The sequence below is a fragment of the Bufo bufo genome, chromosome 2 (genome assembly GCF_905171765.1).
Source record: "Bufo bufo chromosome 2, aBufBuf1.1, whole genome shotgun sequence".
Lineage (NCBI taxonomy): Eukaryota > Metazoa > Chordata > Amphibia > Anura > Bufonidae > Bufo > Bufo bufo.
In genome coordinates, this window is record NC_053390.1 from 204474248 (window position 1) to 204501467 (window position 27220).

Sequence of the window (27220 nt, forward strand, 5' to 3'; positions counted from 1 at the left end):
GAGGTTCCTCCTCGCGAGTGGCGGCAGGGGGTTTATTCCCCCATTTTTCTGGTACCAAAACCATCAGGAGACTGGCGGATGATCATCGATTTACGTTACCTAAATCGTTTCATCAGGAAGAAGCGTTTCCGGATGGAAACCATCCGCTCTGTAATAAACATCCTGAACCCAGGAGATGTGATGGTAACTATAGACCTGAAGGATGCCTACCTTCATGTTCCCATCTGCCCAGCACACAGGAAATATCTCAGAGTTGCTGTGGCCTTGCAAGGGGTAGTGAAGCACTACCAGTTTGCTGTATTGCCCTTCGGCATATCCTCAGCTCCGCACACCTTCACAAAGGTAGTGGCTCCTGTGGTCGCCCATTTAAGACTTCTTGGGCTAGAGGTCGTACCGTACTTGGACGATTGGCTTTTAAAAGCCGCAAACGCAGACGTCCTGCAGAGTCAGCTTCAACAAGCTCTCCAGATTCTCCACGGTCTGGGTTGGTTGATAAATTGGGACAAGTCGCACTTAGTCCCCTCAACCACGAGAACGTTCTTGGGGTTTGTGATCGATTCACAACTGATGACCCTGTACCTGTCCCCACAGAGGAGGGACAGAGTAATAAAAGCCGCACAGTCTCTTATACCGCCCAAACGAGTCTCCATAAGGGTTCTTATGAGGATGTTAGGCCACATGTCAGCATCTGCAGAGGCAGTTCCTTGGGCCTTATGGCACTTACGCCCTCTTCAGGAGGAGGTCTTAGCAGCTTGGAGTCGCAAGCCCAAAGACCTAGACAGAATGCACTCCCTGTCGGTAGAAGTCCGTTCTTCGCTCAAGTGGTGGAAGAACCTAAAAGATGGGAGGTCTCTGATCCAACCCCGTTGGGTCACGTTGACCACGGACGCTTCACTGCTGGGCTGGGGGGCCCATCTGGAGGACAACCCAGTACGAGGTACTTGGAATCCCCAGGAGAAAATCCTCTCATCCAATTGGAGAGAGCTGAGAGCGGTCAAACTAGCCCTCCTTCATTTTGCTCCTCTCATTCGCAGTCAGGCGGTGAGAGTCCGGACAGACAACACAACTGTGGTCGCTTACCTGAACAGACAGGGAGGGACGAAATCCCAGACCCTCCTGAGGGAGGTGGGTTCTATTCTCTCTTGGGCAGAGGTCAACCTGTCCCACCTAATGGCAGTCCATATCAAAGGGGATCTCAATGTGGTCGCAGATCGCCTGAGTCGGGGTCTACCAGTTCCAGGGGAGTGGTCCCTGAACAAGAGTATCTTCTCCACGATTGTCCAGCGGTGGGGCACCCCGGAAATCGACCTGATGGCTACCCGATTGAATGCCAAGGTGAGCAAGTTCTGTTCCCTTTACAGGGAGGACAACCCAGTAGCAATAGACGCTCTGTCCATAACTTGGAGGTTCAGGCTGGCATACATCTTCCCTCCAATTTCCATGATACCAAGGGTATTGATGAAGATCAAGCAAGACCAGACCTCGGTGATCGCCATCATGCCATTCTGGCCAAAGAGGTCTTGGTTCACCCAGCTCATGCAGATGAGTCAGGGCAATTATTGGAGACTTCCCCTAATACAGGACCTTGTGTATCAGGACACAGGTCCCTGTCTAGATCTGAGGAGGCTCAATCTGACAGCCTGGAGATTGACAGGTCCCTTCTAGAAGCTAGAGGGTTATCTGTGGAGGTCCTGAGAACAATTTCTCACTCCAGAGCGGAATCTACAAGCAAGAAGTATTCTAGAATCTACAGAATATTCCTGCAATGGTGTAATGTCAGAGAGGTAGTTGCCTCAGACCCTCCTCTCTCCGCTATTCTACAATTCCTCCAGGATGGTCTAGACAAGGGTCTAAGCCCATCTACACTCAGAGCTCACGTCTCTGCCTTATCGGCATGCCTTAGCAGACCGATTTCTCAGGACCCCCTAATCAAAAGGTTCCTGAAGGGAGCCGAGAGGCTTAAACCCAGAATCCTGAGACCAGTCCCACAGTGGGACTTAACAGTGGTTCTAAAAGGGTTATGTGTTTCCCCCTTTGAGCCTTTGAATGAGGTAGACTTGAGGTTCCTATCCCTAAAGATCACCTTCTTACTAGCTATCACATCAGCTAAGAGAGTTGGGGAACTTCAGGCTCTGGGGGCTTCTGAGCCCTATTTAAAATTCCTTCAGGACAAGGTCCTGTTAAGGTTTTTGCCAACCTTTTTACCAAAGGTTCCTACTTTCTCTAATATCAATCAGACGATATGTCTGCCCACTTTTTCACCGGCTGCGACTTCTCCCGAGGAGGAAAAGCTCCGTACATTGGACATCTCAAGAGGTCTTAGGATATATTTGGACAGAACAAGTGAATTCAGAAGGTCGGAAAACCTCCTTCTGACCTATTCAGGGAAGAACAGGGGTCTGAAAGCCTCCAAACCCACTCTGAGCAGGTGGATTAAAGAAGCAATCCGTCTGGCCTTTCTGTCCCAAGATTTGACACCTCCTTTTGTCTCCGCCCATTCTACCAGGGCTGTATCCACCTCTTATGCGGAGAAGAAACTGATCCCCCTGGATCAGATTTGTGCAGCCGCTTCTTGGAGTTCTCTGAACACCTTCATCTCGCATTATCGTCTAGAGGCTAGACAGGCGGAGGGAATGGCCTTTGGACAATCCGTTTTAAGTGCCGCCCTCTCCTGAGAGGGGAGTAGGGAGCCCTCCCAATTTGGGTGAGGTTTCTTGCTACTTCCCCACTTGTGCTGCTGGTTAGGACGAAAGGGAAGCGTCAATTTTGACGTAAATTTGTTTTCCCTTAGTCCTAACAGCAGCACACAAATTTCCCTCCCCTTGTGTGATTATTATCATTTACTTGTTATAAAGCAACCCCGTCCAGTTAGGGGCCGGGTTATATGGGGTAGAGGCTTAATTGATTAATTAGGATACTTAGGCAGAAATTTTTGTGTTCATTAAAAATTCCGCCTGTCCTGACCAGCTTCACAGGGGCAAATACCCCACTTGTGCTGCTGTTAGGACTAAGGGAAAACAAATTTACGTCAAAATTGACGCTTCTGTTTTTTCTCATTCCCAACAATAGCAATTGCTAGTCTCATCTTCAAAAACAGACAAGAATAGAACATGCACTGGGGGTCATTTACTAAAAAATGGCGTTTCACACACCAGTGTTAGTAAAAATCATTTTAGTGGAAGATCACATGCATCTTAATAAATAAGTTGCATCTTCTGCTGTCCATGCTCCAGAACATAAATTTCCTCCATCCATCTGCTGGTAAATGTGCCTCCTCCTCCTGCCCACATCCCATCCACTTTTTTGAAAAATCAAACAAAAATCAAACAAAACAATAGATGATCCTAGGTAGACCAACCACAAAAAACACTGTGGCACCTCATTTAGCACAGCAATCCAAAGTGTAAAGCTCCCTGGGAAACAGTAATATGCAAAATAACCGTGGAGCCCCATTTACGGGTCTTCAACACAGTGAAAGCCAGATATCCCTCAAAGGAAGGAAAAACAAGCAAAGGTGTGTCCCCATTATAGTGATCTCTATAATGGGGGAATCCCTTTGCTTGTTTTTCCTTCCTTTGAGGGATATCTGGATTTTACTGCGTTGAAGACCCATAACAGGGGCTCGACAGTTATTTTGCATATTACTTTTTGGAAAAGTGGCAAAGGTGTCAGAAATAAATAAAAAGCAGATTTTGTTGAAAACATTTGTGACAAAATTTGTGACTTTTCTAGCCAAAAAACTGGTGTGCAATGTTACTACATAACCCCCAGTTTATCGGATAAGGCACACAGGTTTGTAGAAAAAAATAAATTGTCCCATTGATTATTTTTCATTTCATTGAAAATTAAAGGTGGAATTTGACTGGTTGCTATGGGCAGCTAAGCCAGTTTTCATTTGCACTAGTTTTGATAAATCTCCCCCAGGCTGCCCTTGATCCAATATGAAAACTAATCTTTGCAAACAAACATTCGATAGAATACCCCGGTGGCGTATGGTAAATGACTATGCCCAGATGGAATTCCTAAACCAATGTATTTATCTTTATCAAGAAAGTTACAGCCATCTCCTGTACAATTAACACATAGAATAAAATTAATAACATTTTAATGTAACTGCATAAAAGTAGAGAAAGCAAATATGATAAAATATGTTAGCCACTGACGTTCGAATGACCTGAAATATTTAACGCTCAGACGGCGAAGGGAAAGCAGTGCAGGATTTGATGCATCGCATAAATGTCCCATTTTACACTGGCTGTAAAACTGCATATTCCTTTTTATCTTTTCAATTTAGAAAACTGCACCAAATTTCAGATAGATGTCTGTGATCATGATAAAGCAGTAAAATCTAAATAAAAAGAAATAAAAAGAAATCTATGCAGTATGTGTATATTCGCACACTTTTTTCTAATTCCATTGCTGCATTCTGATATCCAACATCAAAGTTAAAGGAAATGTGTCACCAAAACTTAAAAAGAGGTAGTAGCACATCTTCTTATTTCTAAACGTTTTATTTTCTGATTGCAGATTTATTTATTCTGTTTCCTGAACATGATTACAGGGGCTGCCACTTTGCCTGAGTTGTTCTTAACAGCATTTAGAAGGCATTAAGAAAGTTGCCTTACAGCAGCCCCATGGGCCATAGACACAATGATCAGGAGGGAACCTCATTGACTTCTATTGGAGAGTTTTCTAGGCTCTATGACCTGTGCAGAGGTCACTGTACAAGGACAGACTAGATAAGCTTTGACAATCACCTATTGTGAATGGTGGCTGCTGTCTTATCTGTCATTCTAATGCTGCCTGTAATTATATCACTTCTGTGTATAGATAAGCAGGTAACTACAGTAAAGCGCCTATTATTATACTTAGTGGCCAGTGGGAAAACGGCAAGATTCTATGGTTTTTGTTTAGATATTGACATGGAAAATTAAAAATAACATCATCAAAGGGTCATTAAAAATATTTTAAACATAAAAATGTGATTTTCTTTAAGAGAAAAAGTAATCTAGTAAGGAATTAATGTTGACTTTACATTGAAGTTTTTCCATATAGGACACCATTGCCATTATCTGTACACAGAAGACATATTCATACAGAGGAATGTACATGTTCCATCTAAACATAACAACTTGTATAGATGAGCCAGCCAGAGCACAGATCAGAATGGGTTAAATAAAAAAAGGAGTATTACTCACCGGTGGTGTGACTAGACTCCTATAGGGCTCCAATGCAAACTTTGGGCTGGGTCTCCATTATTACACTCAAAATATTTGCTGCCTTTACTATCCACCAGCCCTCCAGGCAACACTTGGGCCAAGCACTGCCTGGAGGGCCCATGGAGAGAGAAGACAGCATCCAGTTTCCTCACTCTCCTCTCTTCATGGGTGCTGCCTACAGGGGAGAGGAACCCCAAGGTACATCACAGCTTTGTGCTGTCTTCACTCTTCAAAGGTTCTCAAGGCAGTTCTTGTCTGGAGAGCCTGTGGAGAGTGAAGAAAGCGCACATGTGTGATGTCACTCTGGCCACCTTCCCTCTCTATGCCCAGTTCTGGTTGCACTGCCTTGTTACTCCCCTGTAACGCATCTCCACTGATCCCCTGCTGCAGCCATTCTGATGCTTGTCTGGTCCATGCTGCTCTCCACTTTCTGTCCTGGCTCGCTTTGCTGGAAATGCCTCCTCAGCAAATCACTGGCCTTAATGGTGACCCGCCTCAGCTAATGAGTGTCTGAGTGGCCTTTCGTAGCATTACCAGTGTGTTGAGCTATGACAGGAAGTTAAAAAAAATTAATAAAAAGAGCTCTCCCTTCCCTAATTTCTATTTTTCTGTTTAAAATTTGTAAGTCATGGAAAAATAGTTTAATGGCAAGGATAAGCGAATAGATTCTACAGGTTCACGATTCCCTCTGAATTCCTCAAAAAGTTTGGATTGTCACGAGAGAGAGAGAGAGATAGCGCCCAGTATGCTAATCTGTGTTCCTCGACAATATATATGCAATGTCTAGGGGGTACTCTTTATCATTATGGAGAACGTCTAGTATGCGGAGCACACATACTTAGAGAGTAGCATACTGGGCTCTCTCTCTACTAAATTTTTCAAAATGGCGAACCTGAAATGAACAGAATCTTGAAAGGTTCGCTCATCTATATTTCATGGTATTGGCACAACTATAGTTATCTGTAAAATAAAGATACCATATTATTTAAGGTGCATAACATAAAACTTACTTTTTACCATTCCTTCTCATTTTTTCTCAAAGTTGATCAATACATTACTTGCATGGTAATGATACCAATCAAAAGAAAAAAAAAACTTTTCCTTTAAACAAAAGAGACGTAACAAGGCTATGTTGAATGAGAATTGAAAAAGTTATATTTAATAAAGTAAAAAAAAGTATATTCCACATTTAAAGTTTTATGTAGAATGGTGGACTGCATGAGATTTGAAGCAATCATTACACCTAGCCAAGCAAAATCATTTTCTCATTGCATTACTAAATTCACGTGCAAATTTCTGCTTCTGTTTTTCGTCAGACGTTCAGCAAGCAGACATTTGATTAATGTAGCTCAATTAACAAACATTTTTAGACATATTGCTTTCCTGTCGATGTAACTATTCATTTTTCCCGGTTTAATGATGTTTCCGGGTAACTTTTTACACATGATTGAAGCAATTCTGGTGATGATAGTGGACATAGAATATTGCTGAGAAGCTTTATTGAGTTTCTATGCATTTGTTGAGAACACTGTTCCATCAAGTTTATCTGATGGGAAATCCATACTGATGCGTCTCAACTACTATCCATACCCAGTATATCAACAGTCAATAAACTACAACTGAACAGCACTTTCCTACAAATTAATGGGCTGGAGTGATAATATAATCTATGAAGAGCACTGCTCTGTGTCTCTATGAAGTAAACAGAAAAATGTAAATGAAATCAAGATCAAGGAAAAAGTAGTTTGGAAATAAAGCAATGTTGTCATTAAGATTAACAAATTAGACACCTGATAGCAAAAAAGAAAGTGTAGAAAATCTAACTATTTGCCTCTAGTCTTGGCTCTCATGAAAAATGACTATTTTGCTTACCCAAATGAATGATTTCTTACAGTCTTGTTTCCATTTTAATTTGAAAGTATCATTTAGAGGGAACAACTGGTTATTACATCTACAGATATTAAATCCTGCAGTTCTGATATACAGAAATAAATCCATTTAATAGGGCGAAAGCAGGTCAAAGTCTATGCTATATAATATACAGTGGATATAAAAAGTCTACACACCCCTGTTAAAATGTCAGGTTTCTGTGATGTAAAAAAATGAGACAAAGATAAATCATTTCAGAACTTTTTCCACCTTCAATGTGACCTATAAACTGTACCACTCAATTGAAAAACAAACTGAAATCTTTTAGGTAGAGGAAAGAAAAAATATAAAAATAAAATAATATAGTTGCATAAGTGTGCACACCTTTAAACTAATACTTTGTTGAAGCACCTTTTGATTTTATTACAGCACTTTCAGGTGTGGGCTCTGGCTGGGCCATTCCAAAACTTTAATCTTCTTCTGGTGAAGCCATTCCTTTGTTGATTTTGGATGTATGCTTTGGGTCATTGTCTTGCTGAAAGATGAAGTTCTTCTTCATGTTCAGCTTTCTAGCAGAAGCCTGAAGGTTTTGTGCCAATATTGACTGGCATTTGGAACTGTTCATAATTCTCTCTAGCTTACCTAAAGCCCCAGTTCCAGCTGAAGAAAAACAGCCCCTTGGCATGATGCTGCCACCACCATGCTTCACTGTGGGTATGGTGTTCTTTTGGTGATGTGCAGTGTTGTTTTTGCGCCAAACATATCTTTTGGAATTATGGCCAAAAAGTTCAACCTTGGTTTCATCAGACCATAACAACTTTTCCCACATGCTTTTGGGAGACTTCAGATGTGTTTTTGCAAAATATAGCCTGGCTTGGATGTTTTTCTTTGTAAAAGGCTTTCATCTTGACACTCTACCCCATAGCCCAGACATATGAAGAATACCGGAGATTGTTGTCACATGTACCACATAGCCAGTACTTGCCAGATAGTCATGCAGCTCCTTTACTGTTGCTGTAGGCCTCTTGGTAGCCTCCCAGACCAGTTTTCTTCTTGTCTTTTCATCAATTTTGGAGGGACGTCCAGTTCTTGGTAATGTCACTGTTGTGCCATATTTTCTCCACTTGATCACTGTCTTCACTGTGTTCCATGGTATATCTATCTAATGCCTTGGAAATTCTTTTGTACCCTTCTCCTGACATTTAAACAATGAGATCCCTCTGATGCTTTGGACGCTCTCTGTGGACCATGGCTTTTGCTGTGGGATGCGACTAAGAAAACTTCAGGAAAGACCAACTAGAGCAGCTGAACTTTATTTGGGGTTAATCAGAGGCACTTTAAATGATGGCAGATGTATGCTGACTCCTATTTAATATGATTTTGAATGTGATTGCTTAATTCTGAACACAGCTACATCTCCAGTTATAAGAGGATGTGCACACATATGCAACCACATTATTTTATTTTATTTTTTTTTGTTTTCTTCCCTCCACCTAAAATATTTCAGTTTGTTTTTCAATTGAATGGTACAGTTTATAGGGCACATTAAAGGTGGAAAAAGTTCTGAAATGATTTATCTTTTTCTAATTTTTTTACATCACAGAAACCTGACATTTTAACAGGGGTGTGTAGAATTTTTATATCCACTGTATCTATTAGATCTACAGTATTACATTTATTTGCAAACAGCATTATGATGTGTCATTCATAGAGATGACAGGTCATAAAGATGTGAAGTCAAATGTACAGTAGTATGTGACTTCACCAAGGAAGATATATCTTCACAGTATGCCGTTACAGTATTATTAAAGGGTATCTGTCACCAGGGAAATCTTTAATAAACCAGGCAGAATGCCTGGATGCCTTTGTTAATTACATGTCTACCCCTCTCTCTCCAATCAGTTGTAGAGTTCTTCTTCTAATCCTTATGCAAATTAGCTCTGGGAACAGTGCATTGAGGATGACCCTGAGGCCACTTTGTGCACCCTACCCATTCCTCTTTCACTTGATTGACAGGGTCAGCCATCTGAATTTTTTATTTCACCCAGTCCTCTTAATGAAATGGAAGGGGGAGTGGCTAGGAAAACAAGCGAAAAGCTAGGGTGCACTGAGTGGCTCGGGCCATTCTCAATGCACTTAAAGGGTTTTTCTGTTATATAATATGTGGATAGGGGATAACTATTATATCAGTGGGACTGATACAGTTGGGACCTCCAGCTATCACAAGAACGGGGGCCCTTTACCCCATAGAGCCCACCAAAATAAACAGGATCGTTATCATGGGGGTTCCAGCAGCAGGACCACCACTGATCGAATAGTTATCCTCTATCCTGTGGATAGGGGATAGCTTCATATAACTGTAATACTCTTTTAAGAACTAATTTGCTTAAGAATTAAAAAGTGTTTTTCTCACAATCATGACAACGGCTTGGAGAGAGAACGATAGAAATAAAATTAGCAAAGACAACTCTACCAGGCACTGATAATAATTTCTCTAGTGACTTTAGTCCTTTAATCATATTGAAAAAAAATTATGCCTAAGGGAATTGTCTCGTTTCAGGAAGAAGTTCTTACCTAAAAGATCCTGTGCCATTGCTGTGGTTTTCTTAGCTGGGCTCTATTTACCTGGCTGCAGCGTTGACATTACCACTAAGGCCAGTTATTAGCTGCAACAGTCATACGTTGTCAATGTTAAAGCTGCAGTAAATAGAACCTGGCATGGAGAACTGTTGAAGGATCTGGATCTGTCAGATAAGTACTTACCACTTTACTGGAGGAGAATCCTGGGGGTTGTGTGGTTTCCTCCTCAAACCGGAAAATTCCTTCAAAGGAAGGTAAACCCTTTAAAACCAAGAACCCTGTTAAGAATCTTTAATATTTAGGTGGTTCCTGTTTAAACCAGTAGTTATTCAATATCTCCAGTTAACTGATGAGCCAGCCAAACTAAGGTGGACAGATAGCAATCTAGTTATCAGAAAACCACTAGAGATGAGGGAAATTTCTAAAATTAATTTCAGTCGATTCACCAAACTTCTATAAGAAATTTGGTTCATTATGAATGAATTAATAAATCAGGAATCGCTATAGGTCAGGTATACCCAGGCCTCTTAATGTGAAGGCTTGGAAGTTAACCCTTTCCCAACCGCTAGCAGTATATTTACTTCTGCTGTGTTAAAGAGCAGACACCCAGCACTAATGTCTGCGATCGGTGGTAATGGAGGTGGAAGACTTTTAACCCTTCAGATGCCTTTACCCATACCAGCAACAGCTCCTGTTCGGTCACCATATTATATGGCAGCTAGTTTTCAGGCTGTTTGATCCATTCACCAAGTTCAGCCCATCTGGTTTTAATCCTAATACATTTTGAACGCAACCATTAGGATCATAGTATGGAGGGATCCCGGACCACATGGGTTAAAATTTAGTTGCACTGCGCAGTGATGTAGAATTTGTTTAAAATTTGCCATGGCTGTCAGAGTGACACAGAATAACATTTTTGCTAACAGAACGTGTTAGCTAGGAATTATGAATTTGGGTCCAGTTGGAGCGATTTGTCTGTAATACCATCATAGGTCTTACCATAAACGATTGCAATAACAATGCACAAAATTTTTTTTGCTAAAAGAACGTGCTAGCTACAATGAATTTATGTCGAGTTGGTGCAGTGACTTGTGTGGCTGATTCCAATAACCAATGAGAATCTTCCTTGCTAAGTAGCTATTTGACTCCAGGCGGTCCGTGTCCAAAATCTTCGAAGGATAAGTGGCGTTCAGCAATTACAAGTCTGCGATGCCCTTAGATGTCCGGGGATGCACAGTGCTACACTGAAGGGATCAACGTGTGTCTACTTTTCGCCGATAGGTGCAGGTAACCTGCTCAATACCGTTTGTTATAGGGATCGGGGATTGCAATACGGAAGGAGAATAATTTTTTTGCTAACAGATCGTATTAGCGATAATGAATTTAGGTCCACTGCACACTTGTACAGAGCAAAATATTTAACTAACTGTATCATTAAAATAATGGACTAACTCTGAATATCGGTACAGTAGAACGTGATGCACACAGCGATATATTACACCTTCAGCCACAGAGTGTATTAAAGATTCATGAAGTTAAGAAACTTGTAGTTGTATCTTTAAGTGGTGGCCTAATACTGCCGCTGTGTAACGCAACAGCTAACAGAATGCATTCGCTATGACACACTTGGCTCCGCTGCACAGTTGAACATGGCGAAATATTCAAGAGGATGCAGATGGCGATATATTAGACTGCCCTTTAATACTGAGGCACATTAATTCTGTATATAAAATAAGAGATTAACTGCAAATGTGTCAGCAATTCAACAAGATGCAGACTGCGGTTTATTAGACTGACTTTTAATACTGCAGCACATAATTCTATATATAAAATAAGACATTAACTGCGAATGTGTCAGAAGTTCAACAAGATGCACATGGCGATATATTAGACCACCCTTTAATACTGCAGCACAGTAATTCTATATAAACTAACAGATTAACTGGTATTAAGGCAGCAGGTGAACAAGATGCACATGGAGAGTATACTCAACCTGCGCTCTCCCTACGATCTCCCTGCACTTTCCCTGCAATTTCCCTATCCAAAATTCTACAATTAAAAGCTTATGAGCTTCGTACAGTATTAGAATTAGATATGAGCGAATTTTTAAAAAGTTTGATTCATCGGTTCGCCGAATTTTTTGGGAAAAATTTGATTCGATCTAAATATAATCGCTGCGGGTTACATGAAAAAACTGCTATTTCCTGGCTGCTGACAGCCTTTATAGTGGTGTAAAACACTGTGCCTTGCAGTAACACGCATAGGGACTCTGCTTTGGTATTGAAATAATACTGTGAGTCAGTATGACATGCAAATGACAGGCGTCGTTCTTAGAATTACTGCACACTTCACTTATTTGGGACCAAATAACTCAAGTATTAACTCAGCCTTACAGGTCAATGTTAGCGACAAGAAGAAGCGCACTCCTTTTACACCGTCGCCAGCTGATTGTGCATCAATGTAAACAGAACCTGTTCTATTAAGAACGCATATACAAGTAGAGCCCCCCGACATAGTGGAGACGGTTGGATTAGTAGAACTACAGGTAACAGCACTCTGCTAGTCAATTGCACAAAGATATAAGCAAACACTGAAAAAATAACTGCTTGGTGGCCATACTTACTGCAAATGCAGCTAGAAGCTCTTTGCGAATATAATTGATCAAAAATATTTCGGGCCCATCTACCAGATGACATGGTAGCTTCTAATCAGATGGGTCCTACTCTAACATGCCTCTCCTGGGCTTACAGCCTACAATCTGGGCAAAGTAGTACCAAGCTGTATCCTACACATGCCTCTCCCAGGCTGTGAGCCTGCAGTATGGGCTAAGTAGAATACAGCTGTACAAGCTATCTAATTAAAAGCACATGATAAATGGGCTGGTGGTGCACGGTTCAAACTCACCACCAGTGGGCGCGACCCCCCAGTGGCAGTGACAATAGGAAAGAAAAACAGACAAACCAGCACCTACATAATAAGTAAATATGAGAACGCAGGAGCACGCTTCCTTGGCTGAAACACAATTGTATTAGTAGAACTACAGGTAACAGCACTCTGCTAGTCAATTGCACAAAGATATAAGCAAACACTGAAAAAATAACTGCTTGGAGGCCATACTGGTGCCCCCTGGTGGTGAGTTTGAACTGTGCACCACTAGCCCATTTACCATGTGCTTTTATTAGATAGCTTGTACAGCTGTATTCTACTTAGCCCATACAGCAGGTATGTGTAGGATACAGCTTGGTACTACTTTGCCCAGATTGTAGGCTGTAAGCCCAGGAGAGGCATGTTAGAGTAGGACCCATCTGATTAGAAGCTACCTTGTCGTCTGGTAGATGGGCCTGAAATATTATTGATCAATTATATTCGCAAAGAGCTTCTAGCTGCCTTTGCAGTAAGTATGGCCACCAAGCAGTTATTTTTTCAGTGTTTGCTTATATCTTTGTGCAATTGACTAGCAGAGTGCTGTTACCTGTAGTTCTACTAATACAATTGTGTTTCAGCCAAGGTAGCGTGCACCTGCGTTCTCATATTTACTTATTATGGAGGTGCTGGTTCGTCTGTTTTTCTTCCATAGTGGAGACGGTGTCAGTAGAAGTTTGTGGTGACGTCACTGATTAATTTTCCCTTCCTCTGATCCGTCAGAACAATATCCCACAAAAAACGGATCCTGTCTGTTGAGCATACGCCTTCACTCAGTCAGCATTTGCTCAATAATCCATCAGTATTGCTGATGCCTAAAATAACAGGAGAGGATCTTGAACAGAGATGACACGTGAATGGAATATTTGCATGTCTTCTGTGTTTTGTACCCACTCCTGCAGAGTAGAGAAAGTGTCAGCAGTACGTTTGTGTTGACGTCAATGATTATTTTGCCCATCCTCTGATCCGACAGAACAATAACCCCCAAAAAACGGATCCAGTCCGTTGAGCATCTGACTTCACTCGGTCAGCATTTGATCAGTAATCCATCAGTATTGCTAATGCCAAAAAAAACAGGAGTGGATCCAAAACAGAGATGACACGTGAATGGAATATTTGCCTGTCTTATGTGTTTTGTACGCACTCCTGCTTTTGGCTACCAAATCACAAGCCAATTCTGATGGGACCATACAGGGCTTACAGCTGCTACACAGACAAGATCCGTTGTGCGTCTAATTTTTCCTTCCTTCTGACAGATCAGAAGAAAGATCAAATAAATGATGATATCATCCAGGCCGAAAGGCAAAATAGTGGCCCAGTCATGAAGTGGCGAAGGTGGGGGCAGCATGAGAAGTCCACAGAGTGGCCCTATGACATAGTGGTGAGGTGGAAGCAGCATGAGGAGGACACAGAGTGGCACAATGACAGTGTGGAGGTGGCAGCAGCATCCAGAGGCCACAGAGTGGCACAATGACAGCGTGTGGAGGTTGCGGCAGCAGCAGCAGCATCAGAAGGAGGCCACAGAGTGGCACAATGACAGTGTGGAGGTGGTGGCATCAGAAGGCCACAGAGTGCCAAGGTGACAAAGTGTGGACGTCCCAGCAGCATCAGGAGACAACAAAGTGGCAAGGTGACATAGTGTGGAGGTGGTAGCAGCATCAGGAGGCCACAGAGTTGCAAGGTGACATAATGTGAAGGTGGCAGCAGCATGAGGAGACCACAGAGTGGCAATGTGACATAGTTTGGAGGTGTCAGCAGCATGAGGAGACAACAGAGTGGCAAGGTAACATAGTGTGGAGGTGGTAGCAGCATTAGGAGACTACAGAGTGGCAAGTTGACATAGTGTGGAGGTGACGGCAGAATGAGGAGGCCACAGAGTGGCAAGGTGACATAGTGTGGAGGTGGCAGCAGCATCAAGAGACCACAGAGTGGCAAGGTGACATAGTGAGGTAGTGGCAGCAGCATCAGGAGACTACAGAGTGACTCTGTGACTGAGTGGGGAGGTGTGTGGCGATATGAGTACCAGCTAAAGATGGTGGGTGAAAGAAGGAGCACTTGGCATCAGATGTGTGGCATCAGGTAGGTGGCAGTATCTGAGGCAGGTAGCCAGATGAAACCTGTATTTTTTGTCAAAGTGTTGCTGTGGCACTGTGGATGACCTAGTCTGATACATCAGACATTGGTGGGTGGAAATCCTGGCTGATCCACACCTGATTTCTGTTTAAATTAGGGTACACCCCAAAACATTGGGAAATATAACCTGTGATAACCCCCTCCAGTCGTGCTAAACAAACATTCAGACAATACACTGGCTGCAGGGCAGGCCAGCACCTCCAAGGCGTAAAGGGCAAGCTCAGGCCATATGCCCAATTTGTAGACCCAGAAGTTGAAGGGGGCAGACCCATCAGTCAGTATGTGTAGACGTGTGCACACATAGTGCTCCACTATGTTGCACGTCCCCGTGATGTCCACGATCCAATTGGATATCTGCTCTATCAACTTTCGATGTTCTTTTCTGCGCTTACCATGTTGATCACGGTTAGTGGCGAATCAGGGTTCCACGCCGGAGAGGGAGCATGAGAAAGGGATACCACATCCAAGAGACGTCAATGTATGAAATTAAATGTGATCAAGCGGAAATGTGGGAGAAGTTATCAAAGCGGAAGAATCAAATGAAAGAAGGGGGCGCACGGCAATTGCCCACTCCCGACTCGGGGAGGTAGTGACGATAAATAACAATACAGGAGTAGGACTCTTAAGATGCCCTGTTATTTGAATGATTAATAAAAACTTATAGGGAATGTCACTGGGGTATTTTGGATTTGGAAACGTTAGACAGAAGAGGCCCTGCTGCCGCTTTGTTAACTCTAGATAACTTCTGCCTGATCGCACGTCCCCGTGACGTCCACCATCCAATTGGATATCTTCTCTATCGACTTTCGATGTTCTTTTATGCGCCTACCATGTTGATCACGGTTAGCGGCAAATCAGGGTTCCACGCCGGAGAGAGAGCGTGAGAAAGGGAGACCACATCCAAGGTAGACCAATGGCTGCAATGTGATCGAGCGGAAATGTGGGACAAGTTATTAAAGCAGAAGGATCGAATAAAAGGGCCAATTAAAGACAAATTTTAGAAATTTAAGTCCCTGTCATCTATGCAGAGCAGGGTTTTTTCATCGCCAGACATGGGTTAATGTCACCCACCAATGGAACAGATGATTTTTAAAAATTTCGGTCCCTGTCACCTATGCAGAGCAGGGGTTTATTCAAGGCAAAAATGGTAAAATGTCACCCAAGAATGTACCAGAAAAATTTGTGAAATTTATTAACCTGTCTGCTAGGTAGAGAAGGGGTATATCACAGCCAAAAATTGGTGAATGTCACCCAACTATGTAACAGAAAAATTAGTGAAATTTATTAACCTGTCAACTAGGTAGAGCAGGGGTATATCACAGCCAAAAATTGGTGAATGTCACCCGACAATGTAACAGAAATATTTGTGAAATTTATTAACCTGTCTACTAGGTAGAGCAGGGGTATATCACAGCCAAAAATTGGTGAATGTCACCCGACAATGTAACAGATACATTTTTGAAATTTATTAACCTGTCTACTAGGTAGAGTAGGGGTATATCACAGCCAAAAATTGGTGAATTTCCCCAGAAAATGTAACAGACAAATTAGTGAAATTTGTTTACCTGTCTACTAGGTAGAGCAGGGATATATCACAGCCAAAAATTGGTGAATGTCACCCGAAAATATAACAGACAAATTAGTAAAAATTTGTTTACCTGTCTACTAGGTATAGCAGGGGTATATCATAGCCACAAATTTGTGAATTTCACCAAAAATGTAACAGACAAATTAGGGAAATTTGTTTACCTGTCTACTAGGTAGAGCAGGGGTATGTCACAGCCAAAAATTGGTGAATTTCACCCAAAAATGTAACAGACAAATTAGTGAAATGACATGAAATAAAATAAAATACGTACAAATTCAAAGAAAATAATCTTGATGTATTAGGTGTAGGTCCATATGGAGTAGGAGGTTGAGGAGGAGATAGACGTAGCAGTGTAGGTGGAAGCGGGGATGGAGGAGGACGAGGTAGCCAACACTGGTTTTTGGTTTTAATTTTCTTTATTAATTTTTTTTAATTTGGGTACACCCCAAAAGAGTGGGAAATATAAAAAATACAACAATGAGCAATTGTGCTGTAGTATAACAATGGCTGGGTAAGGCCGGTATACATGTCTATTCTGCAGAAGGTACGGACAAGTCCTGTGGGATCCATCCCTGGTTTATTTTAATGAACGTGAGCTTGTCCACATTGGCTGTGGACAGGCGGCTGCGCTTGTCTGTGATAACGCCCCCTGCCGTGCTAAACACACATTTATATAATACACTGGCTGCAGGGCAGGCCAGCACCTCCAAGGCGTAAAGGGCAAGCTCAGGCCATGTGCCCAATTTGGAGACCCAGAAGTTGAAGGGGGCAGACCCGTCATTCAGTACGTGTAGGCGTGTGCACACATTCTGCTCCACCATGTTGGTGAAATGCTGCCTCCTGCTAAGACGTTCCATATCAGCTGGTGGTGCTGGTTGTTGTGGCGTGCTGACAAAGCTTTTCCACATTTCAGCCATGCTAATCCTGCCTTCTGAGGTGCTAGTGGTGCCCCAGCTGCATTGGCGACTTCTTCCTTCTCCTCTGCCTTTGCCTTGTGCTTCCATTGTGCCCCCGCTGTCAGGTGGGAATGCCACCAGCAGCGCGTCTACCAGCGTGCGCTTGTACTCTCGCATCTTATGATCACGCTCCAGTGATGGAATTAAGGACGGTACATTGTCCATGTAACGGGGATCCAGCAGCATGGCCACCCAGTAATCAGCACAAGTTAGAATGTGGGCAACTCGGCGGTCGTTGTGGTGACACTGCAGCATGTAATCGCTCATGTGTGCCAGGCTGCCCAGAGGCAATGACAATCTGTCCTCTGTGGGAGGTGTATCGTCTGTGTCCTCTGTATCCCCCCAGCCACGCACCAATGATGGCCATGAGCTGGTTTGGGTGCCACCCTGCTGTGAACACGGTTCCTCCACCTCCATCTCCTCCTTCTCTTCCTCCACCTCATCATCCGCCAGAACTGTGCCCTGGCCGGACAATTGTGTACCTGGCGTTTGTGGGTGCAGGAACACACCCTCGGAGCCACTTGTGAATTACTGGCCGGAAACCCTATGAAATGATCCCTCTTCCTCCTCCTCTTGTGCCACATCCTCTTCCATCATCGCCAGAAACATTTTTTAAAGGAGGCATAGAAGTGGGATAGTAAAGCTGAGAACGGCGTTATCTGCTCTGGCCATGTTGGTGGAGTACTCGAAACAGCGCAACAAGGAACACAGGTCTCGCATGGAGGCCCAGTCATTGGTGGTGAAGTAGTGCTGTTTGCAGAGCGACTCACCCGTGCGTGCTGCAGCTGAAAGTCCACTATCGCCTGCTGCTGCTCGCGCAGTCTGGCCAACATGTGCAAGGTGGAGTTCCACCTTGTGGACACGTCGCATATGAGGCAGTGAGCGGGAAGGCCAAAGTTACGCTGCAGCGCTGACAGGCGAGCAGCAGCAAGGTGAGAACACCGAAAGCGCGCACAGACGGCCCGCACTTTCTGCAGCAGCTCTAACATATCAGGGTAATTTTTAAGGAACCTCTGCACCACCAAATTCAGCACATGCGCCAGGCAAGGGATGTGCGTCAAACCGGCTAGTCCCAGAGCTGCTACAAGATTTCGCCCATTATCGCACATCACCATGCCGGGCTTGAGGCTCACTGGCACCAACCACTCGTCGGTCTATTGTTCAAGGCCCGTCCACAGCTCCTGCACGGTGTGGGTTTTGTCTCCCATACGTTTTAAAACTGCCTGCTGTCGTTTACCCCTGGCTGTGCTGAAGTTGGTGGTGAAGGTGTTACGCTGACCGGATGACGAGGCGTTAGAGGATGAGGAAGTGGAGTAGGAAGCAACAGGAGGCAAACTGAAGCGCCCTGCAATCCTCGGTGGTGGAAGGACATGCGCCAAACTGCTATCCGCCTCAGGCCCAGCCGCCACTGCATTTACCCAGTGTGCTGTTAGGGAGATATAACGTCCCTGACCGTGCTTAGTGGTCCACGTATCCGTAGTTAGGTGGACCTTTGCACAGATGGCGTTGCACAGTGCACACCTGATTTTGCCCCCCACTTGGTTGTGCAGGAAAGGGATGACTCGCCTGGAAAAGTAGTGACGGCTGGGCACGACGTACTGTGGGACAGCCACCGCCATAAGGCTTTTAAAACTCTCCGTCTCCACCAGATGGAATGACACCTTTTAAAAGGCCAGTAATTTTTAAATGCTGGCATTCAGGGCCAGGGATCGCGGGTGGGTATGGGGTACTTCCTCTTCAGCTCCAGTGTTTGGGAGATGGAGAGCTGAACGCTTCTGTGGGATATTGTGGAGATGTTTGGTGACCCAGGTGGTGGTGTGTGCGAGGTCGCAGGTGCCACTGTCACTCCAGAGGCGGACAAAGAGGCAGAGACTGCAGCATAAGATGAAGCAGGAGGAGCCAGAGACCTTTCTTGGTTTTTGAGGTGTCTACTCCACTGCAGCTCGTGCTTTGCACTTAGATGCCTGGTCATGCAGGTTGTGCTCAGGTTGAGAACGTTTATGCCTCGCTTCAGGCTCTCATTGCACAGCGTGCAAACCACTCATGTCTTGTCGTCAGCACATTGTCTGAAGAACTGCCACGCCAGGGAACTCCTCGGAGCTGGCTTTGGTATGCTCGGTCCCTTGCTGCGTTGGGCAGTAGCAGGCGTACTGTCTAGGGGACAGCCGTTCCGCTTTTGTACCCTGCTCCCTCTTCTGCTGTGTTGGTGGCTCTGTGTGACCACCGGCTCTTCCTCTGAACTACACAGCAGTATCTAACGCATGTATTTGACACACTGACAGATGCAGCAAAGGCCCCAAATTTAGTATTTGGCCCAAAATGGGTGTTTTTTTTTAAATAACAGAAGATAACAGCAGTATCTAAAGCGTGTATTTCACACTGACAGATGCAGCAAAGGCCACAAATTTAGTATTTGGCCCAAAATGGGTGTTTTTTTAATAGCAGAAGATAACAGCAGTATCTAATGCGTGTATTTCACACTGACAGATGCAGCATAGGCCCCAGATGTAGGGTATTGCCAAAAATGGGTGCTTTTTTTAAACCCAGAAAATTATTGCAGTATTTCAAGATTATATTTCAAACTGACAAATGCAGCATAGGCCCCAGATGTAGGGTATTGCCAAAAATGGGTGCTTTTTTAAACCCAGAAAATTATTGCAGTATTTCAAGCTTGTATTTAACAATGACAGATGCAGCAAATGCCGCAAATTTAGTATTTTGCCCAAAATGGGTGTTTTTTAATAGAAGAATATAACAGTAGTATCTAACGCTTGTATTTCACACTGACAGATGCAGCAAAGGCTGCAAATTTTGTATTTTGCCCAAAAATGTTTTTTTTTTTAAAACACATAAAATTATTGCAGTATTTCAAGATTATATTTCACACTGACAGATGCAGCATAGGCCCCAGATGTAGGGTATTGCCAAAAAGGGGGGCTTTTTTAAACCCAGGAAATTATTGCGGTCTTTCAAGCTTGAATTTAACAATGACAGATGCAGCAAACGCCGCAAAATTAGGATTTTGCCCAAAATTGGTGTTTTTTAATAACAGAATATGACAGCAGTATCTAACGCTTGTATTTCACACTGACAGATGCAGAAAGGGCTGTAAAATTTAGTATTTTGCCCAAAAAGGGTGTTTTTTAAAACCCAGAAAATTATTGCAGTATTTCAAGCTTAAATTTCACACTTACAAATGCTGCATAGGCCCCAGATGGAGGGTATTGCCAAAAAGGGGTGCTTTTTTAAACCCAGAAAATTATTGCAGTCTTTCAAGCTTGTATTTAACAATGTCAAATGCTGCAAAGGCCACAGATGTAGGGTCTTGCCAAAAATGGGTGATTTTTTTTAAACCTAGAATATAATTGCAGTATTTCAAGCTTCTATTTGACTGTCACAAATGCACATATGCTGTGCTGGTGCACTGAACTTGCATAAAATGGATGCCGCCGGCCACCTAACTAACAGACGGATAAAAGGGCAGGGTAAAAAGATTGTGCACTGCACCCACAAAACAAAATCTAAGTAGATCGCTGAGTTAACAAGCACTTCAGATTAAATATTCTTTCCTATTCTCTCCCTCACAGCAGCAGCATCCTATCCCTACACTAATCAGAGCAGAGTGACGTGCAGCACTATGTGACTCCAGCTTATATAGAGGCTGGGTCACATGCTGCACTGGCCAATCACAGCCATGCCATTAGTAGGCATGGCTGTGATGGCTTCTAAGGGCACACAAGTTAAACGCTTGTTGATTGGCTGCTCTGCAGCCTTTCAAAAAACACCATTAACTCACCGAACAGCGAACCTGAACCCGAACTTTTACTGAAAAATCCTAAAGTTCTACACAAATCCGAACTTTACAGTTCGGGTTCACTCAACCCTATTTAGAACATATAATTGCACTGTTGAACGGCAAATATATTTTTATTTTTCCACTTTTACATGCCACAAAAGGCTTTAGAACATATAACTGCACCGCTGAACAGCAAATATATTTTTCTTTTGCCACTAATACACTCCACAAAAGGCTTTATAGCATATAACTGTACTGCTGAATGGCAAATATATTTTTATTTTGCCACTAATAGTTCCTGAAATTCTGATCGAATTCCACTTCGTCAGCTTCGATTCGCTCATCTCTACAAGTGACCTATCCTCAGAATCTGATCAATCAGCTGTTTGAGAAGGCAACAGTGATCGCAATAGTGCCACGGCCTCTGGCAGCTTAGCCTAAGCCATGTGATGTCATGTTTATTGGTCACATGACCTAGGCGCAACTTAGCCCCACTGAAGTGCCTTCTGAAATAACTGATCGGTGGGGGTCCCAGGTGTCAGACAGGTACTGATAACCAATGCAGAGAATTGGTCATCAGTATAAAAGTCTTGGAAAACCCCTTTAATAATAGTTATTCTAGAAGCTGAATTATAAAAAAAAACACAATTTCAGGTTTTAAACTTTATTTAAAGTTGAAAGTGCTATTAGCTTACAGTAGGAAACAGGGCCGGTGCTACCATAAGGCTGAACAAGCGGCTGCCTTAGGGCGCACCCTGGGGGAGGGCGGAAAAATGAACCTTCTTTTTTGATTTTTATAAATCACTTACTTATGAGTTGCACCGCAGCGCCGCTGGCTGCCCGCCCCAGCCTGCGTGCGCCGTGTGGCCCCGGCCCTCACTGACAGAGCGGCACGGGCCCGGCAGCATGGCAACACAGTCATGGGGTCAAGCCAGGAGGGTGTGACTGGCGACTGACTGTCTGTGAGTCTGACTCACACACAGCTAGATTGCCGTAGCAGCAGGACAGGTGGGTAGGTGATCACTGATGAGCGCACTAGCGCCATAGTGCACGGCATAAATGTGTTTTAAAAAAATTATTACACAAACAACAATCATAAATGGAGGGGGAATGATGGTGACCGTGACATGATGGGAGGGGGGACAATGTCTGTAGTCTGTGACATGGGGATGGGGCCAGGGCCGGCCGGGGGGGATGATGTGCCATGGGGGGGACTGAAATGTGACACAATTGGGGGTAATGATGTGATCATGATGTGACACGAAGTGAGTGATGTGACATGGTTTGGAGGGGGAGAAATGTGACATGGATGGAGGGGGAGAAATGTGACATGGAGGGCTGGTGTGACATAGGTGATTTGACATGGAGGGGGAAAAATGTGACATTGAGGCCTTGAGGGGGAGAAATGTGACATTGAGGGGTGAAATGTGACATGGAGGGGGAGAAATGTGACATGGGGAGAAATGTGACATGGGGGTAATGTGATAGAGGGGATTATGTAAAAAGGAGGGAGAGAAATGTGAAATGGAGGGCTAATGTGACATAGGGGGGTGATTTGACATGGAGGGGGAGAATTGTGACATGGGGCATGATGGCTTACATGGGGGCATGATGGCTTACATGGGGGCATGATGGCTTACATGGGGGGCTGATGGCTGACATGGGGTCTGATCTGAGGTCTGATTAACATTGGGGGTCTGATTGGGGCTGTGAGCTGAGGTCTGAATAACATTGGGGGTCTGATTGCTGGTCTGACCTGAGGTGTAATGGAAAATATTTTTTCTTATTATCCTCCTCTAAAACCTATGTGCGTCTTAGAGGGCGAAAAATACGGTCCTCAAACCAGCGATTATCTGAAGCAGAGTGAAGATACCAGGACCACACAGAGGAGAAGCCAGCTGCTGCAGACGGGACCAGGGCCAGGTGAGCTGCGAGGGAAGGGGGGGGCACCAAAATGTAGCTTCGCTTGTGTTGGCAAAAATCCTTGCACAGGCCCTGTTAGGAGACATGCAAACCTAAAGCGCAGACCCATGAGGATTGTAAATACTCTGCAGGACCAGTCTATTGCCTGTGTAACATTATGCTGTCATACAGGTTATAGACCTCTTGCTCTAGGTACATTTGAAATAAATTAATAATGTAAAGTTAAAAAATACACTGACCTTTTCTGTGCAGAAATCAACACATTTGTCCACCGACATATTTAACATAATGTTGCTCACTGGGAGTGCCAGAGATGTATTATCGGGTCGTCGGAAGCATCCACGAAATATGGCACTGCCATCTGTAATCAACAGAAAATAGACACATATATTAAAGGAAGAATCAGCACCAATTCAAATAATTTGAATTGACTATCACTAGTGCGATATATCACTTCCAGTTCTGCTGCTCAGATTTTCATCTTCAGTTTCTGTTTACAGGCTGCAGCAATGATGCAGCAGCATACAGTGCATGACTGCTCCAGCCAATCATTGGCCTTTGTGGTCTTGTGTTACAAACCGCTAAGTCCAGTGATTGGCTGCAGTGGTCATGTACCATACACTACTATGTCACTGCTGCAGTCTACAAACAAAAACTGGAGATGAAGACTGGAGCTGCAAGCTGGAAACGCTGGGGAATTAATGAATATGTGTTCTTTATTTTGTCACATTTGAGGGATGCTGAGTTTTATTATAACAATACTGATAACCTATCTTTATCAGATCGATGGAGAGCCGAATCCTGGCACCTGTGCCATACCAATCACATGTTGCCATCTAATATATAAAACTGAGTGTATGTATGTATGTGTGTATGTCCGTTAAAGGAATCCGCACCATCGCATTTACAATCACGAAATTTTGCACAGCTGCCTCCCGTAACTTGGGGAACGTCATAGACTATGTTTTAAGTGAAAATTTTCACCCCGATCTTTCCAATGATTTGCCAAAAAATAGTCTTAGTAACCTAATCGCCAAACTACAGGAGCCATTGTCTGTTGGCTGTTGTGGCAGTTAGCCTGGATATTCATCAGGTTGCATATAGCAACCAATCACAGCTCAGCTTCTATTTTGCTACAGGTCATTAATATGAGCTTTTATTAGTTGCTGTAGGCAACAAGAACATTCTTAGCACAAGACAGCTTATGTGTGAGTTAATATGATTTTGATTGTGATGCTTAGCCAATATTGTTGTAGAGGCTGATGTAACTCACATAACTAATTTAACAGTTATCCCCTATCTAGTGGATCAGGCAGAACTCGGAACTGGAATAGCTATTTAAGGGGTTTTTCAGCAGTGATAAAATGCAACTTGTAATGTAGAATTATATATGTGGAATTATGCTTCACCCATGTCACAGATGGAAAATTTGGAAGACAAAAAATTCTCAATGTTTTAGCTGGGCTGTGTCACAAGTTAAAAAATTTTGGAATATTGGAATATACACTCCTGAATACATTTGTTGCATCTTGTCCTGTTTTTGCACCAAAAGTGAAAGCTATGGGCTAGCGCATTGTGGTTGTGTATAGATTATTTATTTCCAGCATTTTATGAAATCACTAAAAGTTCTCAAATTCTTCCCAATCAAATAAGAAATTACTAAATTATACATTTTAGAAAGTATAATCAAAAGTACATAAATATGTCAGTGACTTTTTGTGCTTGTTTTTGTCATAAAATTAATGTTTGTGATTTTGACTGAAAAGGATTGTTTTTTTCAAAGATGGGCTCAATGCACAATTCATTATGGAGTGACTAAAGTGATTTAAAAAAAGTGAAAAAGTTGTTCCTTTTTCCTGACATACCACAGTAATTTTACTATGTACTATGATGTAAACATTTTACGATCTGCTCTCTGAATCATTCAGGATACTGTTTTACACTCAAGTTAAATAAAAGATACAGGTGAAACTCGAAAAATTTGAATATCGTGCAAAAGTCCATTTATTTCAGTAATGCAAATTAAAAGGAATTGCGTTAATGCATCTTAAAATTAGAATTTTGTGAAAACGTTCAATATTCTAGGCTCAAAGTGTCACACTCTAGTCAGCTAATTAGTCCATACCCCCTGAGCAAAGGGGACCTCAAAATTGTGACTTTGGGGTTTTCATAAACTGTAAGCCATAATCATCCAAATTACAGTCCTGATCAAAAGTTTAAGACCACTTGAAAAATGGCAAAAAAATCATATTTAGCATGGCTGGATCTTAACAAGGTTCCAAGTAGAGCTTCAACATGCAACAAGAAGAAATGGGAGTGAGACAAAACATTTTTTGAGCATTCAATTTAATGAAAACAATGAATAAACTGAAACAAACTGTTTTCCAGCTGATCAAAAGTTTAGGACCACACCTCCAAAAAAAAACTAAACCCCCCCAAAACAGAAATCCAACTTCCAAACATGAACTCAGTAATAAGTAGCTCCGCCGTTATTGTTTCTCACTTCAAAAATTTGTTTTGGCATGCTTGATGCAAGCGTTTCCATGAGGTGAGTGGGAACATTTCTCCAAGTAGTGAAGACGGCCGCACGAGGGCCATCTACTGTCTGGAACTGTTGTCCATTTTTGTAAACTTCCCTTGCCATCCATCCCCAAAGGTTCTCAATTGGATTTAGATCAAGGGAACATGCAGGATGGGCCAAAAAAGTGATGTTATTCTCCTGGAAGAAGTCCCTTGTCCTGCGGGCATTGTGTACTGTAGTGTTGTCCTGTTGAAACCCAGTCGTTACCACAAAGACGAGGGCCCTCAGTCATGAGGAATGCCCTCTGCAACATCTGGACATAGCCAGCGGCCGTTTGACGCCCCTGCACTTCCTGAAGCTCCATTGTTCCACTGAAGGAAAAAGCACCCCAGACCGTTATGGCGCCCACTCCACTGTGGCGCGTAGAAAACATCTCAGGTGGGATCTGCTTGTCATGCCAGTAACGTTGGAAACCATCAGGACCATCAAGGTAAAAAAAAATCACATCAGAGAATAAAACTTTCTTCCACCTTTGAATGCTCTCTTGCAAAGTCCAAATGAGCAGTTCTGTGGCGTTCAAGGAGACGAGGTCTTTGAAGACGTTTTTTGATTTTGAAGCCCTTCAGTCTCAGATGCCGTCTGATGGTTATGGGGCTGCAGTCAGCACCAGTAAGGGCCTTAATTTGGGTCGAGGATTGTCCAGTGTCTTGACGGACAGCCAACTGGATCCTCCGGCTCAGTGCTGATTAAATTTTTTTGGGTCTTCCACTTGACTTTTTTGTTCCATAACCCTCAGGATCAGTTAAGAAATTCCAAATGACTGTCTTACTGCGTCCCACCTCAGCAGAGATGGCGCGCTATGAGAGACCCTGCTTATGCAGTTCAACAACCCTACCACGTTCAAAAAGGGAGAGTTTTTTTGCCTTTGCCATCACAACGTGTGACTACCTGACAGAAAATGACAATGAATCCACATCTTTGCACAGATTTGGCCTTTTAAAGGCATGTGGTCCTAAAATTTTGATCAGCTGAAAAACAGCCTGTTTCAGTTTAATCGTTATTTTCAATTAATTGAATGCTCAAAAAATGTTTTGTCTCACTCTCATTTCTTCTTGTTGCATGTTAAAGCTCTACTTGGAACCTTGTTAAGATCCAACAATGTAAAATATGATTTTTTGCCATTTTTCAAGTGGTCTTAAACTTTTGATCAGGACTGTATAACAAATAAAGGCTTGAAATATCTCACTTTGCATGTAATGAGTCTATCTCATATGTTAGTTTCACCTTTTAAGTTGCATTACTGAAATAAATGAACTTTGCACAATATTCAAATTTTTCGAGTTTAACCTGTATATGGCTGAAAAAAACATATAACACACAAAATAGCCACTCATCTTTTTTAACCACTTATATAAAATTTCAATGCAAAAGAAAAAGTTGTGAGGGAATGACCAATATGGCTGCCTATAACAATCGCACTTAAATGCAGGAAACTGAATGACTAGTCATATACAGCAGCAGCGCAGTGGCTCTTTGGTTAGCACTGGTGCCTTGCTGGGGTCCTGGGTTTGAGTCCAACCAGCGACAACATCTGCATGAAGTTCTCCCCATGTTTGCTTAAGTTTCCTCTGGGTACTCCGTTTTCCTCCCACAGTACAAAAGTATACATATAAGCATATTTGCTTCCTACGAAAGTAAACCTGTGTGTTGGGG

General features: G+C 43.0%; 1 protein-coding gene across 2 annotated transcripts in view; it reads right to left on the reverse strand.

Moving 5' to 3' along the window:
• The window catches only part of WSCD2 (WSC domain containing 2), a 573456-nt gene that overhangs the window by 110422 nt on the left and 435814 nt on the right, over nucleotides 1–27220 (reverse strand). For both annotated transcript variants that reach the window (XM_040416044.1, XM_040416045.1), the window contains one exon: nucleotides 23226–23347. In XM_040416044.1, the coding sequence (XP_040271978.1) occupies nucleotides 23226–23347 (122 nt within the window). The remainder of the gene's footprint in view (nucleotides 1–23225; nucleotides 23348–27220) is intronic.